The following is an 18,391-nucleotide window of genomic DNA, read 5'->3' as shown; positions in this document are numbered from 1 at the left end:
CCAGGAACAACTCTAAGTACCTAAAATAACCATTAGCTAAGGAGTGATGGAACTGTGCTGGGCCATTATTTTATAGGACCGTCCATAGAAACCTATTCCATGGTGGACTTTAGCTTGCAACCTTACCCAAACATGGCAGGAGAGCAGCACTGTGCTTTACATTTATTGACTTGGAGAATGAATAAGTATCAAACTGCTTTGTGTAATATATGCAACTGGATTCATGATTCTATGGCTATGATTAAAACCATTAGTGCTGAAAGGCCTGCCAGGAATGTTAGAGCATTTTTATGACAGCACATAACTATATTGCATAAAGCCGGCATTGCTTGCATTATTACTATTAACTCTTTTAGTGCTGGGATATACAGCGCGCTGTAAAACACTCTTACAACAAGGCTGTATTTTAAGAAGCTTTAATGATTTGATCCAGGGTTATGTTTCACTGCTGCATTTATAGCAATGGTTTAGGTAAAAAAAATACTTAGTTCTAGTTGATCGCAGCAAACATACTTCACGCCTGGCTTTATCATTAAAATAATACCACTAGTTAATTAAAAACTGTAATGTTTCATTCATTGTCTTAAACTAAGTAATATCTAGACATAAAATCCCACTGCTGAAAAAAATTGAAAGGCGTGAATCAGTTCCTGAGAGGTATGTTGCAGGCGGGAATTAAATTAGCTCAAGGCCCATACAACACTAAAGACAAATTTGGTTTAAACCATTTAAGAAAAGAGTTTGGGGGGGAGGGGGAGGGGGAAGATACTGTCCCCCTTTTTTGTGTTGTTGTCCTGATCAGGCATTCACTTACGTGGAATCGACTGTAACTTTTATACACAACAGATAGAGAAAATAAAAAGAACAGACGTGTAACAGTGAAGTGTATAGATGTTTCACTACAGGATGACCACCAACAAACACAGCACACAAAGAGAGAGACGAGTATTAGGAAAATGGTTTAATATTGGAGACAGAAGCAAAAAACTGCATCACACAATAACATACGTTACAAAAATAAGTTTGACTGTTTCAACTACACAGTTATGTTCACAATGAAGACAGAAGAGTCAAGAAAAAACTTTGATCTAAAACAGCAAAAAAGCAAACCCCTACGTTGTTTTTTTATTTGACTAAATACATTGATCCACTTAAAGTGACTGTGTACTACTAACTCTAATTACCTTATTGTGTAACTGCACAATACATAATAAAAAGTGAAACTTACCGCTTTTTTTTTTTAGACATAATTCTAAATGCTAGATATAAGCAGAAAAAAAAAACAAAAAAAGGGAAAAAAATCGCAAGCCAAAGTTTTTCATTGTTGAAAACGAAACCAACGTACTTTTTTTTTTACCAGTCGGAAATCAAACCCAAAATCAGTCGTAATCGGGGGAGAGGGCCTTCGAGAGTAAGCCACAACTTTTCCTTTTGTTATTTTTTTGTTGTTGTTTTTAATCTCCAGTATAAAATGTTGCACTGGTACAAAATGCAGAAGTACAATCAGTTTGTAGAAATAGGAAAGCCTGTTTTTTTTTTTTTTTTGGCTCAAATTCCATCACACAACATAAACCAAAATGCATCAATAGAACAGAAACAATACTTAAATGGTTTTACAGTTTCCACTAAAATTGCATTAACTTTGGCTTTTCTCAGACGATACTCAAAAAACGATTGGTAATTTGAAACAAAATTAGTTCTTATTTCATCTACGAAACGACAATTCCCACAGCACAAAAAAATAAGAAGAAAGAAACACACAAATACATTTCTTTTGTATGATGTAGTCCAAAAATGTCATGAAACTACAGTTTTTTTTGTTTTTGTTTTTTTCTTATCCTTATTCAGCACTTGAGATAATAAAAACAGAACAACAGTTAAAATGACTTCAGGGTTGCACAAGCCAAAAAAAAACTACAATCCCGGCGGTGAAAGAAAGTTGAACACATTAGTCCTTTAAGCACTGTCTTTTCAGTGCAAACCTCATGTTCAGAAACGCCGGTGCTGGATAAGGCCTTCACGGAAGCGCAGGGGATGCTCAACTCCACTCCTCAAGATCCCCCAACAGGTCAGGTTTTAGGGATACCCCAGCTTCAGCACAGGTGGCTCAGTCAAAGACTGAGCCACTGATTGAGCCACCTGCGCTGAAGCAGGGACTGATTGAGCCACCTGTGCTGAAGCAGGGTCTGATTGAGCTACCGTGTTGAAGCAGGGATATCCTTAAAACTTGACCTGTTGGGGGGAGGGGGAGGGGGTCTTGAGGACTGGAGTTGAGCACCCCCGCAGGAGCGCATTACACACCTGTCCAGCACCAAAGCAGTTAAGTGGGTATAAATTAGGCTGTTGATTTGGGGTTTTTCCCTGTGCATTATATCTTTCCCTTCTGAAATAAAGCGGTTTTAATACCCTGCATTTACACCTGGGAGTAATGCGATGGACTTTATAAAAGGTTCGGAGCTTTGATTGTACACAGAAGGAATACAAAGGTATTTAGACTACCTATATCATAGTACGAACACAAAGTAATAAGTACGCTGCAGCTCGTGAACTGTGTTTCTCGTGACAAAAATGCATTACAAATTTTGAAATTTCAATTAAATCGATATAATAAATCTATATACCAAAAAATCGTTTTTTTCTTTTTTTTATATATATATAATCTTTGTTTATATCTCATATAAAATAGCCCTCAAATGCATCTGGAAGGACACAGGAGTATATAGTAAACACTTGTAAGGACCAATATACAAATGATTATAAACTTAGCAGAGGTTAATGGTACATAGGGGCATAACTTGTATAGATTACAGTATATAGGTTTTAGCATATTTAATTATATAGGGTTTATACCTTAGTCACTATGGGGTGGCCGTGTTTTACAAAGCATGTGCCTTTTGCATTGTTCCAGCTAGAAAAAAAGAGTATATATATATATATATATATATATATATATATATATATATATATATATATATATATATATATATATATATATATATATATATTGCTAACATTAAAACAAAAATATTGTCATGTTACTCGGTGCTATACACATAGGATACAAATTCCCTCAACTTTAAATTTGTGTCATTAGTAATAAAATCCAACTAAAAAGCATGTTTATTTAGATGGGTCTTTCATTCTGATAGATACAGAAAATCCTCTAGGAAGGATGGTAGTAACAAAGGAAGGGACAGGAGTAGTGGATATGATATATTGTAATATTGTATTGGACCAACAAGTAGTTGATATGTTACATGCTTTCTAACCTCTCAGGGTCCTTCATCAGGCTCCTCACATAGGAACGGGAGCCTGATGAAGGACCGTGAGAGGGTTGAAAGCTTGTAACATTTCAACTACTTGGTCTAATAAAGGTATCATAGCCCCTACTCCCTCTCCCTCCTTTGTTACTATGGAGAATACGATTCAGACGGATGAACAATATCGGCACGGAGCTTTTCAATTTGGAGTATAGGTGATGGTTTTCGGGAATGGGTATTTATTACACTACACTACGGTATGTACAGTATCTAATACTAAACTACTAGATAAACAGAACTCTTTCAGTTCTACAAATGTTGGATGCCTGTGCTTTTATATACTTTGTATGTGTGTGCTTCTTGTACCCTGATTCTTTAGGACAGTATGCTTGAAAGGAGTAGCAAGTTCAACCCTTTCTCACCTTAGAGACTTCCACGGACCATGAAGAAAATTACAATTGTGAGGTTTGCTTTCACAGCTTTGATGTGCAGAGTGGTTAAAAAAGTGGAACATGGGCACTTATACAATGCTTTACCAAAAAACAGCAAAGAGAAATAACAAACAACAACAATTTCAGGCAACAAGACCACAGGATAGCAAGTTAACAAACTTTGTAACTTCTCTCTCTTCTTTTTTTTCCTTCTTTTTAAATAGAAGGGATTCATACAAAACACATAATAAAATACCCATGTTATCAAATTACTTCGTACACGAAATACACTGAAGCTTTAGGCAGGAAGTACCTTTGGAATTTGGCACTGTTTCTTTCACTGATTTTTTTTTCTTCACAAGAAAAAAAACCGGTCACATTTTGCTGAACACAAAGACATCTAAGTTTCCCCACAATAGAAATTAAGAACATCGATGCTTCACAAGCCAACACAAAACCTTTTTTTTTTTTTTTTTTTTTCTTTTTCTGGAATAGTTTTTGTTTCACATGAAATTGTAGCAAACAGATTTTTTTTTTTTTATTTCTGAAAATTCTTTTTCTTTTGTTCAAGTAAACCAATTTTTTTTTATCTTTTGAAACTTCTTAAACACAGAACACTGAAGACTGTTAAGACTTAAGGAAGCCACAACTCAATTCACGGGAGCACTAACGGGACAGCATACAGTTACCTTCTTTTCTGTACATTTAAACAGTATAAAATATAGGTAATTTCATGTGCATTAAACCATGGATTGTCTAACTGTGAGTCAGTTCAGCAAAAGGTGACAGAACTAGGTAGCATTTGCCCCGAAACAGGGTAAATATTTTCTTATACTAATCTACAAAAAAGTGGTTCTATATATATAATTTAATGAGAAAGTGAGCCACCGTAAATGGCCTTATCAAAAAACTTTACACTGCCTGAAAAATGTAAAAACTATTACAGAGCTCTAGAGACTTAAAATCAGACAGTTTTTCTCAAACTGTTTTGGAAGCAGTCTGCTTTTATTTAGAAACCAACATTCTGCATTCCTCTACACATATTGCTGTAGGTAACAGTGACCATACAGAATGCTAATCCCTGTATAATACTTTCAAGTCTGTTTTATATGTTATGAAACAAAAAAACAAAAAAAAAAAGAAAAGAAAAAAAAATGAAACATTTTATTTATTTTTTTTGCCACAGGTTTTTTTTCCTTCTTTTTTTTTTTTGTTGTTGTTGTTTTTTTTTTTCTTTTTTAAACTCTATAATTCATTCGTCTGATATTAAATTTCAGTCTGGCGTGAATGCTGCAACGCTTTTCACATTGACTTTTCCCAGAATTCAGAGCTAGATGAGATCACATGCAAATTTCAGAGGTCAAACTAAGTCAGTTGGAGGACCGAATATGGTGTGAGGTCAGAAAGACATCAGAAACAATGACGGGACGATGAAACTTTTTTTTTTTTTTTTTTTTATAGACGCCACAGGGACATGCTAGGCAAACGGTGAACTAACAGGCATGGAGATGTTCTAGGGAAAAAAAACAAGGAAGAGTATAAAGTTACACAGAATCTATGCAACAGACACAACAATCACATATAGAATCCTTCAGTGCTAGAGGAGTCAGTGGTACATAGATGGACCATGCGTTTCTGGCCTTTCCAGTACCGAAAGGGTTAATGAGTGCAGGAATATAACGTAATGCAAATCTTTGTAGTTATTAGAGCCTCCGTCATTTGCATTTCTTTTCAAATATATCTATTATTTTTTTTTTTTTTACAAGAAGCACGATGAACAGCCCAAAATAAACCATCCAGTTAGAGTTAGTGCAGATGGATTGCTTTGGGGAGAAAGGGGGGGGGGGGGACAGAAGGGAGCGGCGGCCATTTTGAACATATGCCACACAACAGAGATAACGACAAACCTTAAAACTACGCAATGGAAACTAACAAACGAAGATAACCACATGAAAAAAAAGGAGACGTACAAGAGGAAGAGTGTGAATTGTGCATAATGGGGATCAATAGTGAAAATAAAGACTCATTCGTTAAAACAATTTGTTACTCTAGAGTCTATTTTAAAATGTATCTAGCTAGCATTGAGAACTGCTCTTTAGGTATCCAATAAGTTAACAATAAATAACTCCCATTATTTCTGAGGCAGTAAAAATTTTTGTATAAAAATAGAAATGTTTTTTTACAAATAAAATTTACAGGCCTGTGGCTTCCTTTATTATTAAATTTATCTCTCAAGAAACGTCAAGTACTTTTCACTCGTTTTGTTATTTTTAAACCCTGTAGCATTAGAAACAGATCTCCAAGCCTTTTTTATTTATATATATTTTTTTTTTACACGTGACCTTTCCAACATAATCATAGTATAATAATGATAACATAAATAAATCAATCAATCAATAAATAATAAAATCAGTGTTTTACTCAGTGTCATTATAATAACATTAACATAAATGGAGACCAGTGTTTTCTGACCAGTGTTATCAATTCTCCTCGAATCAAAAAAAAACCTTCTAAAACAATTTGACGCAGTGGAAAGACTTATGTGTTTATGCCTCTGTGTGTGTTCTTTAAACAAAAAAGTGCTCACATTGGCAATCGTTTCATACTAGGCATCCACATTAGCCTCTTAACTGCTACTGTAGTGTCACTATCACACAACCAGGTCTTTAAAACCTTATTCCCTTTTCAGTGTTTTTGATGGCACCTGTGGTTCCAGAGTTTAATTGCACATCGTTTTGTTGCTATTGTAAATGTTATACAAAAAAAAAAAAAAAATAAGAACAGGAAAAATGAAAAGTGGAGCAGAACATTGTTGCACAACTTGCTGGATTCTGGGTAGGGGAAGATAGCCAGAGTAATGACAAGGGCAGGGGGCCAGGGTTGGAGGGAATGGAAGCGTTTAATGTAAAAATAAATGTCTCTCTTGGTGAGTGTTGGCAATGTTTTGATCCTCAGCCCCCAGTGGAGAACAGGCTGGCTCATGGGACTTACCCTAAGAAAGCTAAAATAAGAGCAGAAAGCTTCTGGGGTTAAGATCAGTAAGGTTTGCTGTCGTTTTTGGAGCGTTTCAGCTGAACTTTCAAGCGTTTCATGCCGATCTGAAATCCGTTCATAGCCTGGATAGCAGCTTGTGCAGAAACAGGATTGTCATAGCTAACGAAGCCTACAAGGGAGAATACACAGGGTGGGAAGGAGAAAATCAGAAGTTGATGCTCATTGATACGATAATTCATGCTATCCTGGGGTGACCAGACGTCTGGTTTAGCCAGGACAGTCCCATTTTTTCAGGCTCTGTCCCGACTTTTCCGGGCTCTGTCAAATCTTACACATATGCGATCGGCATTTGCCGTCTGTTCTTGCGCATGCGCTACCGGCAATCTCCTATTGCGCATGTGCAACCGGCAAGCTCCTGTCACGCACGCACGCACGACCGGAAAGCGCCTTTTGCGCATGCGCATTCAGAAAATGCTGATCGTGCATGCGCACTTACTGCTGGGAAGTGCCGATCGTGCATGCGTGAGATTTGTCCCGTTTTTTGCCGGGACAAATCTGGTCACCTTGTGCTATCCTCAATATTAAAGAAGCATAATGTATGTTTTTCCACTCTTTACAAGCCAGTGTCAACATTCATCATCTTAATACATGCACCCGAAATAGACATCAGATTTGAAAGAAAAGGACAGAATCAAGAAAAGGGTGGTGATTTATTTATTTAGACCCCCATATACTATACGTGGCATTTTGATCCTCAGAAGAACCTTCTTCAGGACCATGTGAAAAGAAACACTTATCCTGTGGGCCACGCACCAAAATTCTGATTCATGCACTTCTAATACTGTAACCTGCTCACAGTTAGTATCCCTTCAGACTGATCCCCCTCCAGTCCATCCCAATTGCTGCTGCCAGACTTATCTACCTCACTAACCGTTCTACTGTACGTCAGCTGCTTCCCTGTGCAAATCTCTACTCTGAATGTGATTCTGCTGGGTAGGGGTAGTCAAAGTTCTGATTCTCACCTACGAAGCTCTCTATGACGCAGCTCTACTCTACATTTCCAATGTAATCCGCATGCACTCTCCCACACAAGGGTTCTTATTGGCTCATGGCCTACGGCTCTCCTCATCTCTCATTACTTCTATCCCTTATCAGACACTTCTCCCCCCATTGACACTTTCAAAAGTCCCCTCAAAACCCAATTGAAAGAGGATTACCCAGCACCCTCCTGACAAAACTAAACTTAATACCATGCTAAAAGGCTTTTGACCCCCAACCATTGTTGTGTCGTCACTCTCGCGTTCCGTCTCTGTGCTGCAGAATATGTGGGCACCTTATAAATACAAGTTATTAATAATGCAATAACTCGTGGCCGTTTATTTTATTGAAGGTCATTCATATTTTGATGATCATATAGACATATTACTAAAGGGTGCCATGAACAGTATGTATGTCAGTGTCTCCATCATCTTCCCTGCTTCATCTTAAACCCCATTTGCATCCTAGGTACCAAAATTAGATTTGACCTCTCCGGGTCAGAGTCATTGTGAATGCAAAATTCTATGCAAAATTCTCTGTACAACGCTTCATACACTGAAAGCACTATATAACATATAGTCTAAAAATAGAAATCTATTTATATACTATACTATACATCAGATCCTGAAAACAAAAAGCAGAGAGAGATTACACTTCTGTAATATGGTTACATATAGTTAAATGCATTTCCAATGACCTACTTAAAATCTTAACTGCCAATAACTTTTGACCACAATTGGTGTGACCCATTTGAAATATAATGTTACAGATATTTTGAATAATTACAGGAGAGAGATATTTAAAAAGGAATCAAAACGAAATGGGGTTAGATCCCACCATTCGGCAAATACATACCTACAGTATTATGTGTACTGTATAACTTACATTGGCTATCCTGTTAACTGAGCAACTCATAACTTGCCAAGTGTATGGGATGGGCTTTTAAACATTAAAATGCTTTCCTCACAATCCCTGTATTTACTGGGGTTCCCATGAAAACAGAAATACATGTGTACTGTATTAGCATTGAACTAGTTACCGCCCTACCCTTATATAGAACAGAAGATGCCCAGGTATACTAAACTTTGTTAGGCTATAGATTTAATGCTAACTTAAAATAATATTAGGTTAATGGTAACACCTATCCACTAAAGCGACTAACATAACCTTAACGCCTTTAAATAGCGCATGGTCACTTATTCTGGCCATTAGTGCTAATGATAGGTACCGAGGCACTTCCCCTAACATCGCATATCCACTGAAGACCGTTCCGGTTAATGCAGGAAATGAATAAAGGGAGAAAGGGAGAGACAATTTTACCTGGTAATATGCGGATTGGGATATGCAAAGTACAGCTCAACCCCGTTATAACGCGGTCCGTTACAACGTGAATCCGCTTATAACGCGATGCAAGCGTGGCTCCCAATTTTCGTATTTATGAATACTTTACAACATGATTATTGGTATCATAAATACTTTATTGTACAATGCATATAATAGTACATTATTTCTAACGTGATCCACTTATAGTGCAATGTGATTCTTTGGACCCCAAGCACAGCGTTATAAGGGGGTTGTGCTGTATATTAACATTAACATATATACAGTATCAGGTATCTCTCTCCCACCCATGTTTTAGGGTCTGGATGGAAGTAACCCCACCTCTAGGTAAGGCGGGCGATTATTTGAAGCTAACACAAGGCAGTGCTAATTTTACCTGACGCTGAGTTAGGCTGTTGTTTTGCATGTAATTACTTTTGTGGATCAGCAGTAAACGCAGTGAAAATAACGTGTTACTAATTCAGGTAATCTTACGTTATTTGACCTGACCTAACAGAATTTAGGGTATCTGGCCCTCATAACTGAATACAGATGTATCAGGCACATGCCAGCGGGTGCTATGGTATGTTAGCGCTGCTCCTTTGTTGTGCAATTCTAATCCGTTTAGAATGGCGGCTTCTCCCGCTTGTGCGCTGTGACTGCGCCAGCGGGAACAATGAGAGCGAGAGAGAGAGAGAGAGATTTTTTCTTGTGTAGAGACATCACTTAATCTAAGTGATGCCAATTACAGACGGGCAAAACTGTAAAAATCCGTTTCGTAGAATTTCCCGAGTTTTACATTCAAAATCCGTCCCGCGTTGTAAAACCAGTTGATGGATTGTTCCAGTTTCAATCCGCTTGTGGATTTTAACAATCCAATCCTCGGAATCCGCAATCTGCTGGTGGATTTTAACAATCCAATCCGCGAATTCAGCAATCCGCGGATTGGATTGTCGGTGATAAAAAAAAAAAGCCGTAAAAGACAAATCGCCCTTTTTGAGACTGATTCACGGAAATCCGCGGACCTAAGGAACCGGCGATCAGAGGCGGTTCCAAATCTGCAAAAAACAATCGCCCATCTTTAGAGATAATGCAGATCTGTAACTTATTCCAGGGGCGCGCAATCTTTTTTGTTTGCTCCTCCCTGCCTGCTATCCCCCCCCCTGTTCACATTCCCCCTTACCTTTTCCCCGATGTTTTCTGACGTCACGACATGTGGTGTCGCGTTGCCATGGCAAAGCGACATCATGTGACCCCGCTGCGTCATTTGACGCCAAATTGCCATGGCGACACGTAGGGAAATGCGCAGGATCTCTGTAAGCGCAGCGCTCCGCCCCCACCCCCCCGAGAAAACCTTGTGTCCCCCAGTTTGTCTTATACCATTGATGTTCTTTCTCGTTGGTAGACCTTCAATAGAGTCTGGATTAAGCCCCCTTATAACAGATGCTAGGAATATATTTCTGTAGTTTTGTGCGTTGGTTTTGTTGCTATGGTTTTAGGTACCTGGCCTTTTGTGTTTACTTTAACCCATTGACTGCTGCCGGTGGCAATAAATGTGAATGATTGCAGTACTATCGGGGAGTAAAAGGGTTAAATGAATCACTCAAATCAGCTCAACTATTCCTTCTGAAGATAACAGGTGGTGCTGCTGTGCAGTCACACCCTGAAACTACTTACAGAGAAACGTCAAATTATACATCTTAAAGCGGCAATCCACAGCTCCAGCGACCCCCTGCTTTTGGAGATACTTCCCTCCATAGGGGGCACCGGTAGCCGCTGCGCTCGGCTACCAGGGTTCACAATATGGCGGCGTTTCAAAGCTCCGGCACCAGCTCAGCCAGAGCTGCTACAGGCACCCCCTGTAGAGGTAAGAATGTCCAGAAGCAGAGGGTCCCCGGAGCTGAAATTAATGGCGTTCAGCTCCGGAGACCCCCTGCTTCAATCCTATGTTAAAAAAAATGTAAATAAATGTTAAAAGAAAGAGCGCTTGGATTGCTCCTTTAAAGTACAGTGTACACCATATACGCTGCACTTCTGTTCCAAGCTCTTAAAAAGCGCACCCAAGTTTAAGTAAGACGCTTGTAAATCTTGTTTCCAAAATTGCTGCAGAGGAAATTGCGTTACGAAAATTACGTTAGGTCAGATTTCAGGGTTTTGATGCTAAGAGGAAGAAAGGACGCACAGAGATGGTCACTTAGCTTATATTTTGCGCTATGGATTTTAAATGACTATTCATCATCATCATCATCATCATTTATTTTTTAAGTAAAAGCACGCCTCCACTTAAGGGGGCACCTCAATACTTTACAGTCTGATTAAGAACAAACTAAAATGATTCGCAATTCATTTTGTTAGACAAGAAAAGCCAGAAGGAAGAAATAAGTCTTACACCGAGCCCAAAACAGTCGATATACACCTGAGATCTGGATGTAGTGAGTTCCCATATGAATGGCATACAACTAAACTTTATTAATATTATCAGACATTCATATCCAGGGGTTATTACTATTGCCCTGTCCTCTATTCGAGATTCATATTGTGTTGATATCTCATACAAACTTGTCTCTCTACACCCATGTTCTACTGGTCCTTCACTACTTAGGCAATACCTGGAGTGCATACAAGTGGGTATTCCGGTCTCCCTCCATCAGTGGAGAGAGAAACCTCTTCTTCCTTCTGTCGTTTCATAATTTTAATATTATTTTTATTTTTTGGCACATTTTGGATGCATCATACTGTGACTGGAGAGCAGTCCTTACACCTGTCCCAAGTGAAATCAATCTCTGGCCAAGATTTGTTTCAGAATGTAAAATATGTTTTACGTAGGTACATCTATGTACATATATATGTAGATTTTATATAAATAAATATATAGATATATGTACACAGACACACTACATTTATAAATATAAACTGTATATAATATCTATATATATATATCTATATATATATATATATCTATATATATATCTATATATATATAATGTTTACTGTATTATTTAATGGAATTACTTTAATGTTAAATTCATTTCTATACGACATACAGTACTAACAATGTTCACTTCACAAAATAGACACAACAATACAGGGAGTTTTATAATCCAATAAGTGCACAAAAGATACAAATTGCACAATAGGAAAATGAATTGTGTCGCCAGAGACTGTGCAGGCTAAGCTTTTCAATGTAGCTGCATTAACACAACGCAAAATGGTAAATATTGGTTAATGACGTTTTTGTTTTGCTTTCTTGGGTGACGCAATGTGTAAAAAGAGAGCACAAGCAACATCTCTACTAAAGCTTTACGTCATGAATCATTTTACTGCCAGAGGATCTTGCGGAATGGTGTTATAAGCGCCTCTAGTACAGAAAGGGTTAACCCAGGTGTTCTCAACTCCAGCCCAGAATATCCCTGGCTCAGCCCAGGTGGCTCAATCAGTCCCTGCTTCAGAACACGTGGCTCAACCAATCCCTGCATCAGAACAGGTGGCTCAACCAATCAATCCCTGCTTCAGCACAGGTGGCTCAATCAATCCCTTCTTCAGTTGAACCTAGGATATCCTTAAAACCTGACCTGTTGGGGGGGTCTTGAGGACTGGAGTTGAGAACCCCTGAGTTAAGTAAAGCATCCATGAAAAAAATGCCTTCAGTGGGTACTTCAATACATGGTTGTTAACATCCCACGACAGGAAGCAGCAGAGGGATTTTACAATGAAGCATGTGATCAGGAGGAGAGCAGAAAAGATAGGGGAAAAGGTACCAAGTAAGTGGCGTTGTCAGCATTGAGCACAAAACAGGGCGATTAGGTATTTTTGAAATGACACAGAGATAGTAGAGAAACAGCAGTTCCTTGCACGGAGAGTAATTAGTTTCATTTACTCCCCAGATCTACTTGACAGGCTGTATTCATTTTCCTTTGTGAACTATTGTGTCTGCACATTGTTCGTTTTAAACAGTATCATGTTAAAAGGAGAAACCAGTGTCGTTTCGGAGGAGAAGGATTGCCTGAGTGTGATAAAGACAAGGGCCCCTATTGAATATACTGTGACGCCGCCTTCCCACGCAAGGGTAACAAAACTGCCCCAGATTTACAGAATAAAAAATAATACCCAATTGAATGTCGTATGATTTCTCTTCTTTGATACACCTGGTGCAACATTGCACTGTATTTAGCTTGGTACATACACTGAAGTGGAGAACACAGATTGTGGGGCCTGTGCCCTAAGCAGCGATAAGCCACTTATCGACATAAAAGCCTACTGCTATTCAGTAATCCCCGATAAATCGGCGATAAAAGAGCTTTTCGGCAAATGTTTTTGGCGAAAAAAAAAAAATGCCAAACGCGTGGCGATAAGCCACTTACCGCCACTTATCGCCAGCTTTTCAAACTCGTGGTATTCTAGTAGCCCCAATTAGTTTATCGAGGCTAATCGCGGCTCTAGAATTGAGATTTCCTCTCAAAATTATCTCGCCAGAAAAAGTTGTCAGGAGGGTGGGGAGAAGCTGCCGATAAACGGCGAGACGGGACTGTGGTCCCCGTAGGTGTCTGGGGGCCCTCTGGGGATGAATGAAGTTGCCTGTAAATGCATTTTTCCTGCATCGGATTGATGCGGGGAGTCTCCGGAGCTGATATCCATTAATATCAGAACCGGAGACCACCGGCATCAATCCCATGCAATAAAAATGCATTTACAGGCAACTTCATTCATCCCCCGAGGGCCCCCAGACACCTACGGGGACCATCCGGGGACCACGGACACCACCCAAGGACCCCCGGACACCCACAGAGACCACCTGAGGACCCCCGGACACCCGTGGAGACCACCTGGAGGCCCACGGACACTCATGGGGACCACCCGAGGACACCCAGACACCTGCAGGGACCACTCGGAGGTCCACGGACACTCGTGGGGACAACCCAGGGACCCCCGCCAGCCTCTGGTATCATTCATGTGTATAAAAATATAAAATCTGGTTTTATGTGGGGGCAGAGGGGGTGGGTAGGTTTGTGTATTGGTGTTTAGTACATATTGCAATGTTTATTGGGGTCAATTGCCCACAATACACCTGCTATTGTGCCTTAACCCCTTCATTGCCTTAGCGGCTGTCCGCTAAGGTAATGAAGCTGCTATAATGTAATGCCCCCTTTAAAATATCTTGCTCACCCCCAGGGGGGCATACCTACAAGTTTGCGCACCCCTCTTTTCTTGACCTACTTAACATGTCTTACAGAGGCCCTGTGCTCTTCCCCACAACATTTCAATTAAATGCCAGGGGAGCGCGCGAGGCCTCTGTAGCCTCCTCTCACCTGCTCTCCGGCGACACGTCGCCATGACAACATTCACATGACATGGTGACGTCATATGACGGCGCCCATGCCAGAGAGCAGGTAAGGAGGGGGGCGCGAGCAGGGGAGGAGAGCAGGCAGGGAGGAGCAAACAGAACCGTTTGTGCACCCCTTTATTAAGGAGCTTTGCTTCAATTTTTGCTCCATTGGCGCTTGTGAGCGTTTTCGGGAATGGTTGTAGGAGCAATGGGGAGAGATTGCAAAATGTTAAAACAAGAATGCACCAAATGTGGGCGGATAACTGGGGACGTCTTGTGTGCCAAATGTAATAAACATTATTAAAAAGCTTTATACATGTCACTAGTGCAGACTGGGGCAAATTCAAATGTTTGCTCTTGGTGTTGGAACAAATTGAACCAGCTTGATACTGACAGAAACAGAATTTTATGGCAGATAAGAACAACCTCAAATCCTATTTGATCCTTGTTTTCCTTTGATATTTAGGATTTACCCTTACGTCTATCCCAAGCATTTTTAAATTCCTTTATTGTCTCAGCTTCTTCCATCTCCGTTGGGAGGCTATTAAACTCCTCTGTTAGGAAGATCCTCAAAAATGTTTTATCATTAACATTGAACCATTTCTATTCCCGTGTCCTTCGTTCCTAGCACATTTACTTACCAAAGCACTTGCTCAGATTGGTCTGTTTGTCAATGAAGACTTTAGCAGAGATAACATTTCCAAAAGGCATGAACATCTGCAGGATGTCCTGGTCTCCAAACTCTTGGGGGAGGTGGTAAATAAAGAGATTTGCACCCTCGGGGCCTTGAGAGGAAGAAAAAAGGAGGCCTGACTTCACTATAGTTGGACTTTCTGTTCACAAATCCTTAAGACAGATTTATACTTTACATGTTTCTTCATTTTCTATATTACATAAACCTCTAAACCAATGTTTTTCAACCTAAGAACCCTTGGGTTCCCTGTGCATACCTAAAGAGTTCCCTAAAATGTTCTGGTGATTTGAAAATTATATCAAATACAGAAGAATTTACAATAGACCTTATCTCAGACGTCCTATTAGAGAGGGTTGGGGTTCCTTACAATGCTTCTGATCTCAGACGTGCTATTAGAGAGGGTTGGGGTTCCTTACAATGCATCTGATCTCAGACTCGCTATTAGAGAGGGTTGGGGCTTCCTCAGAATTTCACTTAGGGTTCCTTAACTAAAAAAACAATTGGAAAGCACTGCTCTAAACAGTAGCAATACAGACTATGAATACATGACCCCCACATTTTAAAGATTTCTGTCTGTAGAGAACAGAGGTCACAGTTGGTAGAGACAAATAATAGACTTATGATTATAGTTTATAAATAGATTCATATAGATTATAGTGGCACTCCACTGACAATGGTGTACTGCCCAGTGCCCTAACTGCAGTTTTTTGGGGGGTATAATAGAAAGTAATAGCAGGCACACCAGGACTTATGCAAAAATACTAAAAGTTTATTACTAAGGATATTTTGGCTCTTCGAGGAGCCTTGAAAAGGTTCCTTGGAGAGCCAGACCATTGACCTTAGTAATAAACTTTGTAATAAAAAAAAAAAAATATATTTTTTTGTGTGTGTCTGTTTCAATACATTATTTTGCTGACTTACCTCTGAGTTCTGTCTCTCTTTGCTGTTGTGCTGTCCTGCTGGATGGTAACGTACTATATATATATATTCACCAGTTTTTTTTTGTTTTTACCTGTATACCATATCTATGTAATATTCTATGTTAAATACATTCTGTATGATAGGAAGAAATAGTGAAATCTTTCACGGTTATTAAAAGGCTAAAACCTATCTTTCCCCCCCCCCCTATTTAGGAATGTATTAATCAAATAGTGCCTGATTACTTTGCTTCTTATTTTAAAACAATTCTCCAAAATTGAACTCCCAATTTGGGGTTTGTAATGACCCCCGGGGTTTTCCCCAGTATAGGACTACATTGGAACCCCCAGTTCTAGTGAAATGATTGAAACAGAGGGGTTTGTCCTGTTCCAATATAGCCACTGGGCAGCTTCCTGTGACCTCTTAGGTTACAGTTATCAGTTGTCCCACATGTGGTTATTTAAAGAAACATGTCATATAGTAGCTTCTGAATTACTTCAGGTTTTGACAGATTGATACATTGGAGTATTCAAAATAGCCAATGTATTCAGAATGCTGACCCCGAAACAAGGCATTTCCTGGTGGCTCTTGGAACTTGGTTTTGACAAAAGCTTCCTCCCACATGCAATAATAAATGTTGGGTTGCAGTAATTGTACTTTTACCACTGCTTAGTAAATATTTATTTATTTATAACAACATTTATATAGTGCCCGTATCCAGGGCGCTGTGCATTAGTTAGTAAAACAATGGTGGGGTTACATTTGGAAAATGTCAGGCGATGGGCATAAAGTCATTGTTAATGTCTTTGTGGTGGGCAGGGGTGGGAGCATTATGGTAAGGTTATTGGTTAGGTGCATTGAGAGCTTGCTTGGTTTGGGGGCAGAGCTTGTGGTCAGGTCTCTGGACCTTGACAGTGGCATGGTGTTGGCAGGTCTTGTCAGTGGCATGGTGATGGTAGGTCTTGTCAGTGGCATGGTGATGGCAGGTCTTGTCAGTGGCATAGTGATGTATATGACAGTGGCATGGCGATAGTAGGTGTTGTCAGTGGCATAGTGATATGAGGTCTTGTCAATGGCATGGTGATGTATCTGGCAGTGGCATGGCGATAGTAGGTGTTGTCAGTGGCATGGTGATGGTGACTGGGGACTTAGCAGGCGGTTAGATCGGTGAGGTGGGTGACATTAGAGGGACTTTAACTATCAGTCCAACTGTCGTCTGAAAATCTGTATTATGTGTAATCAGGGGAAAGAGCAATTATCTGGGAACTTATCTAGCAAATATCTGCCTACTGTACACTGCATTACTCAAACCCCTTTAAACTCTTACCTTCTTTCTGGCTGCCGGCAGCACTTTGCTGTTGGAGCAAACTCTGACTGTACAGCGTTGGCAGTGCTGCGGCGGCATACTGCTGAATCCCTGAGTAGGCCTGGGTGAGGGCATCCATTGTACCAGCTGTACCATTCGACAAGCCTGTGGCACCAAGTCCTCCATTCAGGGCCCCCATACCTGAGAGCATTTGAGCAACTTTACAAACAACCCAACAATGGAGAAAAGAAATTGCACTTGTTCATTAGTGCTTTGTAAAAGAATGGACCAGTTTTTCGTTACACCAACAATGACTGCACTGCATGCAAAAGATCACTTCAACAGCTAGAGACTGCAACAACACCACAATGGTTTATCACTTTAGAACAATGTTGTACACCACTGTTTCGTTGCATGCACATTTCTGTATGGCACATTTATCCTTTTCATAGATCGGACAAAACATATCATGCAATATATAATCAGAGCAAATGACTGAACATAAGAAGAATACTTCAAGGGGCACAACAAATGACTGAAATGATCATCCCTTCTAGTATAACTAGCCTATTTCTATTGTTTCCCCTACTATCTACTCTGCTATGCACTGTATGTCCATCTTTCAACTGAATTCTTCCACGTGAAACCCAATTTTGTATCAAGTTCACAATCTTACTTCTTACATAATGCGTCCTTTTAGCCAGGGCTGCTCCACTCCCGTCCTCAAGACCCTCCAACAGGTCAGGTGTTCAGGATATCCCTGCTTCAGCGCAGGTGGCTCAATCACTGGCTCAAGTCATAGACTGAGCCACTGATTGAGCCACCTGTGCTGAAGCAGGGATATCCGACTGCGCCCCTGATTGAGTGACCTGTGCTGAAGCAAAGATATCCTGAAAACCTGATCTGTCGGGGGGCTCTTGGGGACTGTAGTGGAGCAGCCCTGATCTAAGCAGTATGTATACTGTACATAATAGAAAAATGCATGAAATAATTACATTAATGAAGTACAAATGTGTAGCTCACCAAGAGGGTTTAACGTGTGATTTAATATACAGTTGGGAATGTAACATTGGCACTGTGATATTTTGATTCCCCCAATACATCTGC

The 18,391-nt window shown here is 39.9% G+C and overlaps 1 protein-coding gene across 31 annotated transcripts in view; it reads right to left on the bottom strand.

Moving 5' to 3' along the window:
• Positions 1-946: 946 nt before the first annotated feature.
• Positions 947-18,391, bottom strand: part of CELF2 (CUGBP Elav-like family member 2) — a 392,945-nt gene continuing 375,500 nt past the window's right edge. For 14 of the 31 annotated variants that reach the window (XM_075599457.1, XM_075599436.1, XM_075599439.1 and 11 more), the window contains 4 exons: positions 17,306-17,503; positions 15,008-15,175; positions 6,683-6,854; positions 947-5,204 (listed from right to left, as the gene is read on the bottom strand). In XM_075599457.1, coding sequence (XP_075455572.1) covers positions 6,727-6,854; positions 15,008-15,175; positions 17,306-17,503 — 494 coding nt within the window. In that variant the 3' untranslated portion in view covers positions 947-5,204; positions 6,683-6,726. The remainder of the gene's footprint in view (positions 5,205-6,682; positions 6,855-15,007; positions 15,176-17,305; positions 17,504-18,391) is intronic. The other 17 variants (XM_075599440.1, XM_075599443.1, XM_075599449.1 and 14 more) reach the window with 3 other exon arrangements.

This window comes from Ascaphus truei, chromosome 5, assembly GCF_040206685.1.
Source record: "Ascaphus truei isolate aAscTru1 chromosome 5, aAscTru1.hap1, whole genome shotgun sequence".
Taxonomy (NCBI): Eukaryota; Metazoa; Chordata; class Amphibia; order Anura; family Ascaphidae; genus Ascaphus; species Ascaphus truei.
The sequence above is the reverse complement of the archived record's forward strand: the minus strand, read 5'-3'. Positions and strand labels throughout refer to the sequence as shown.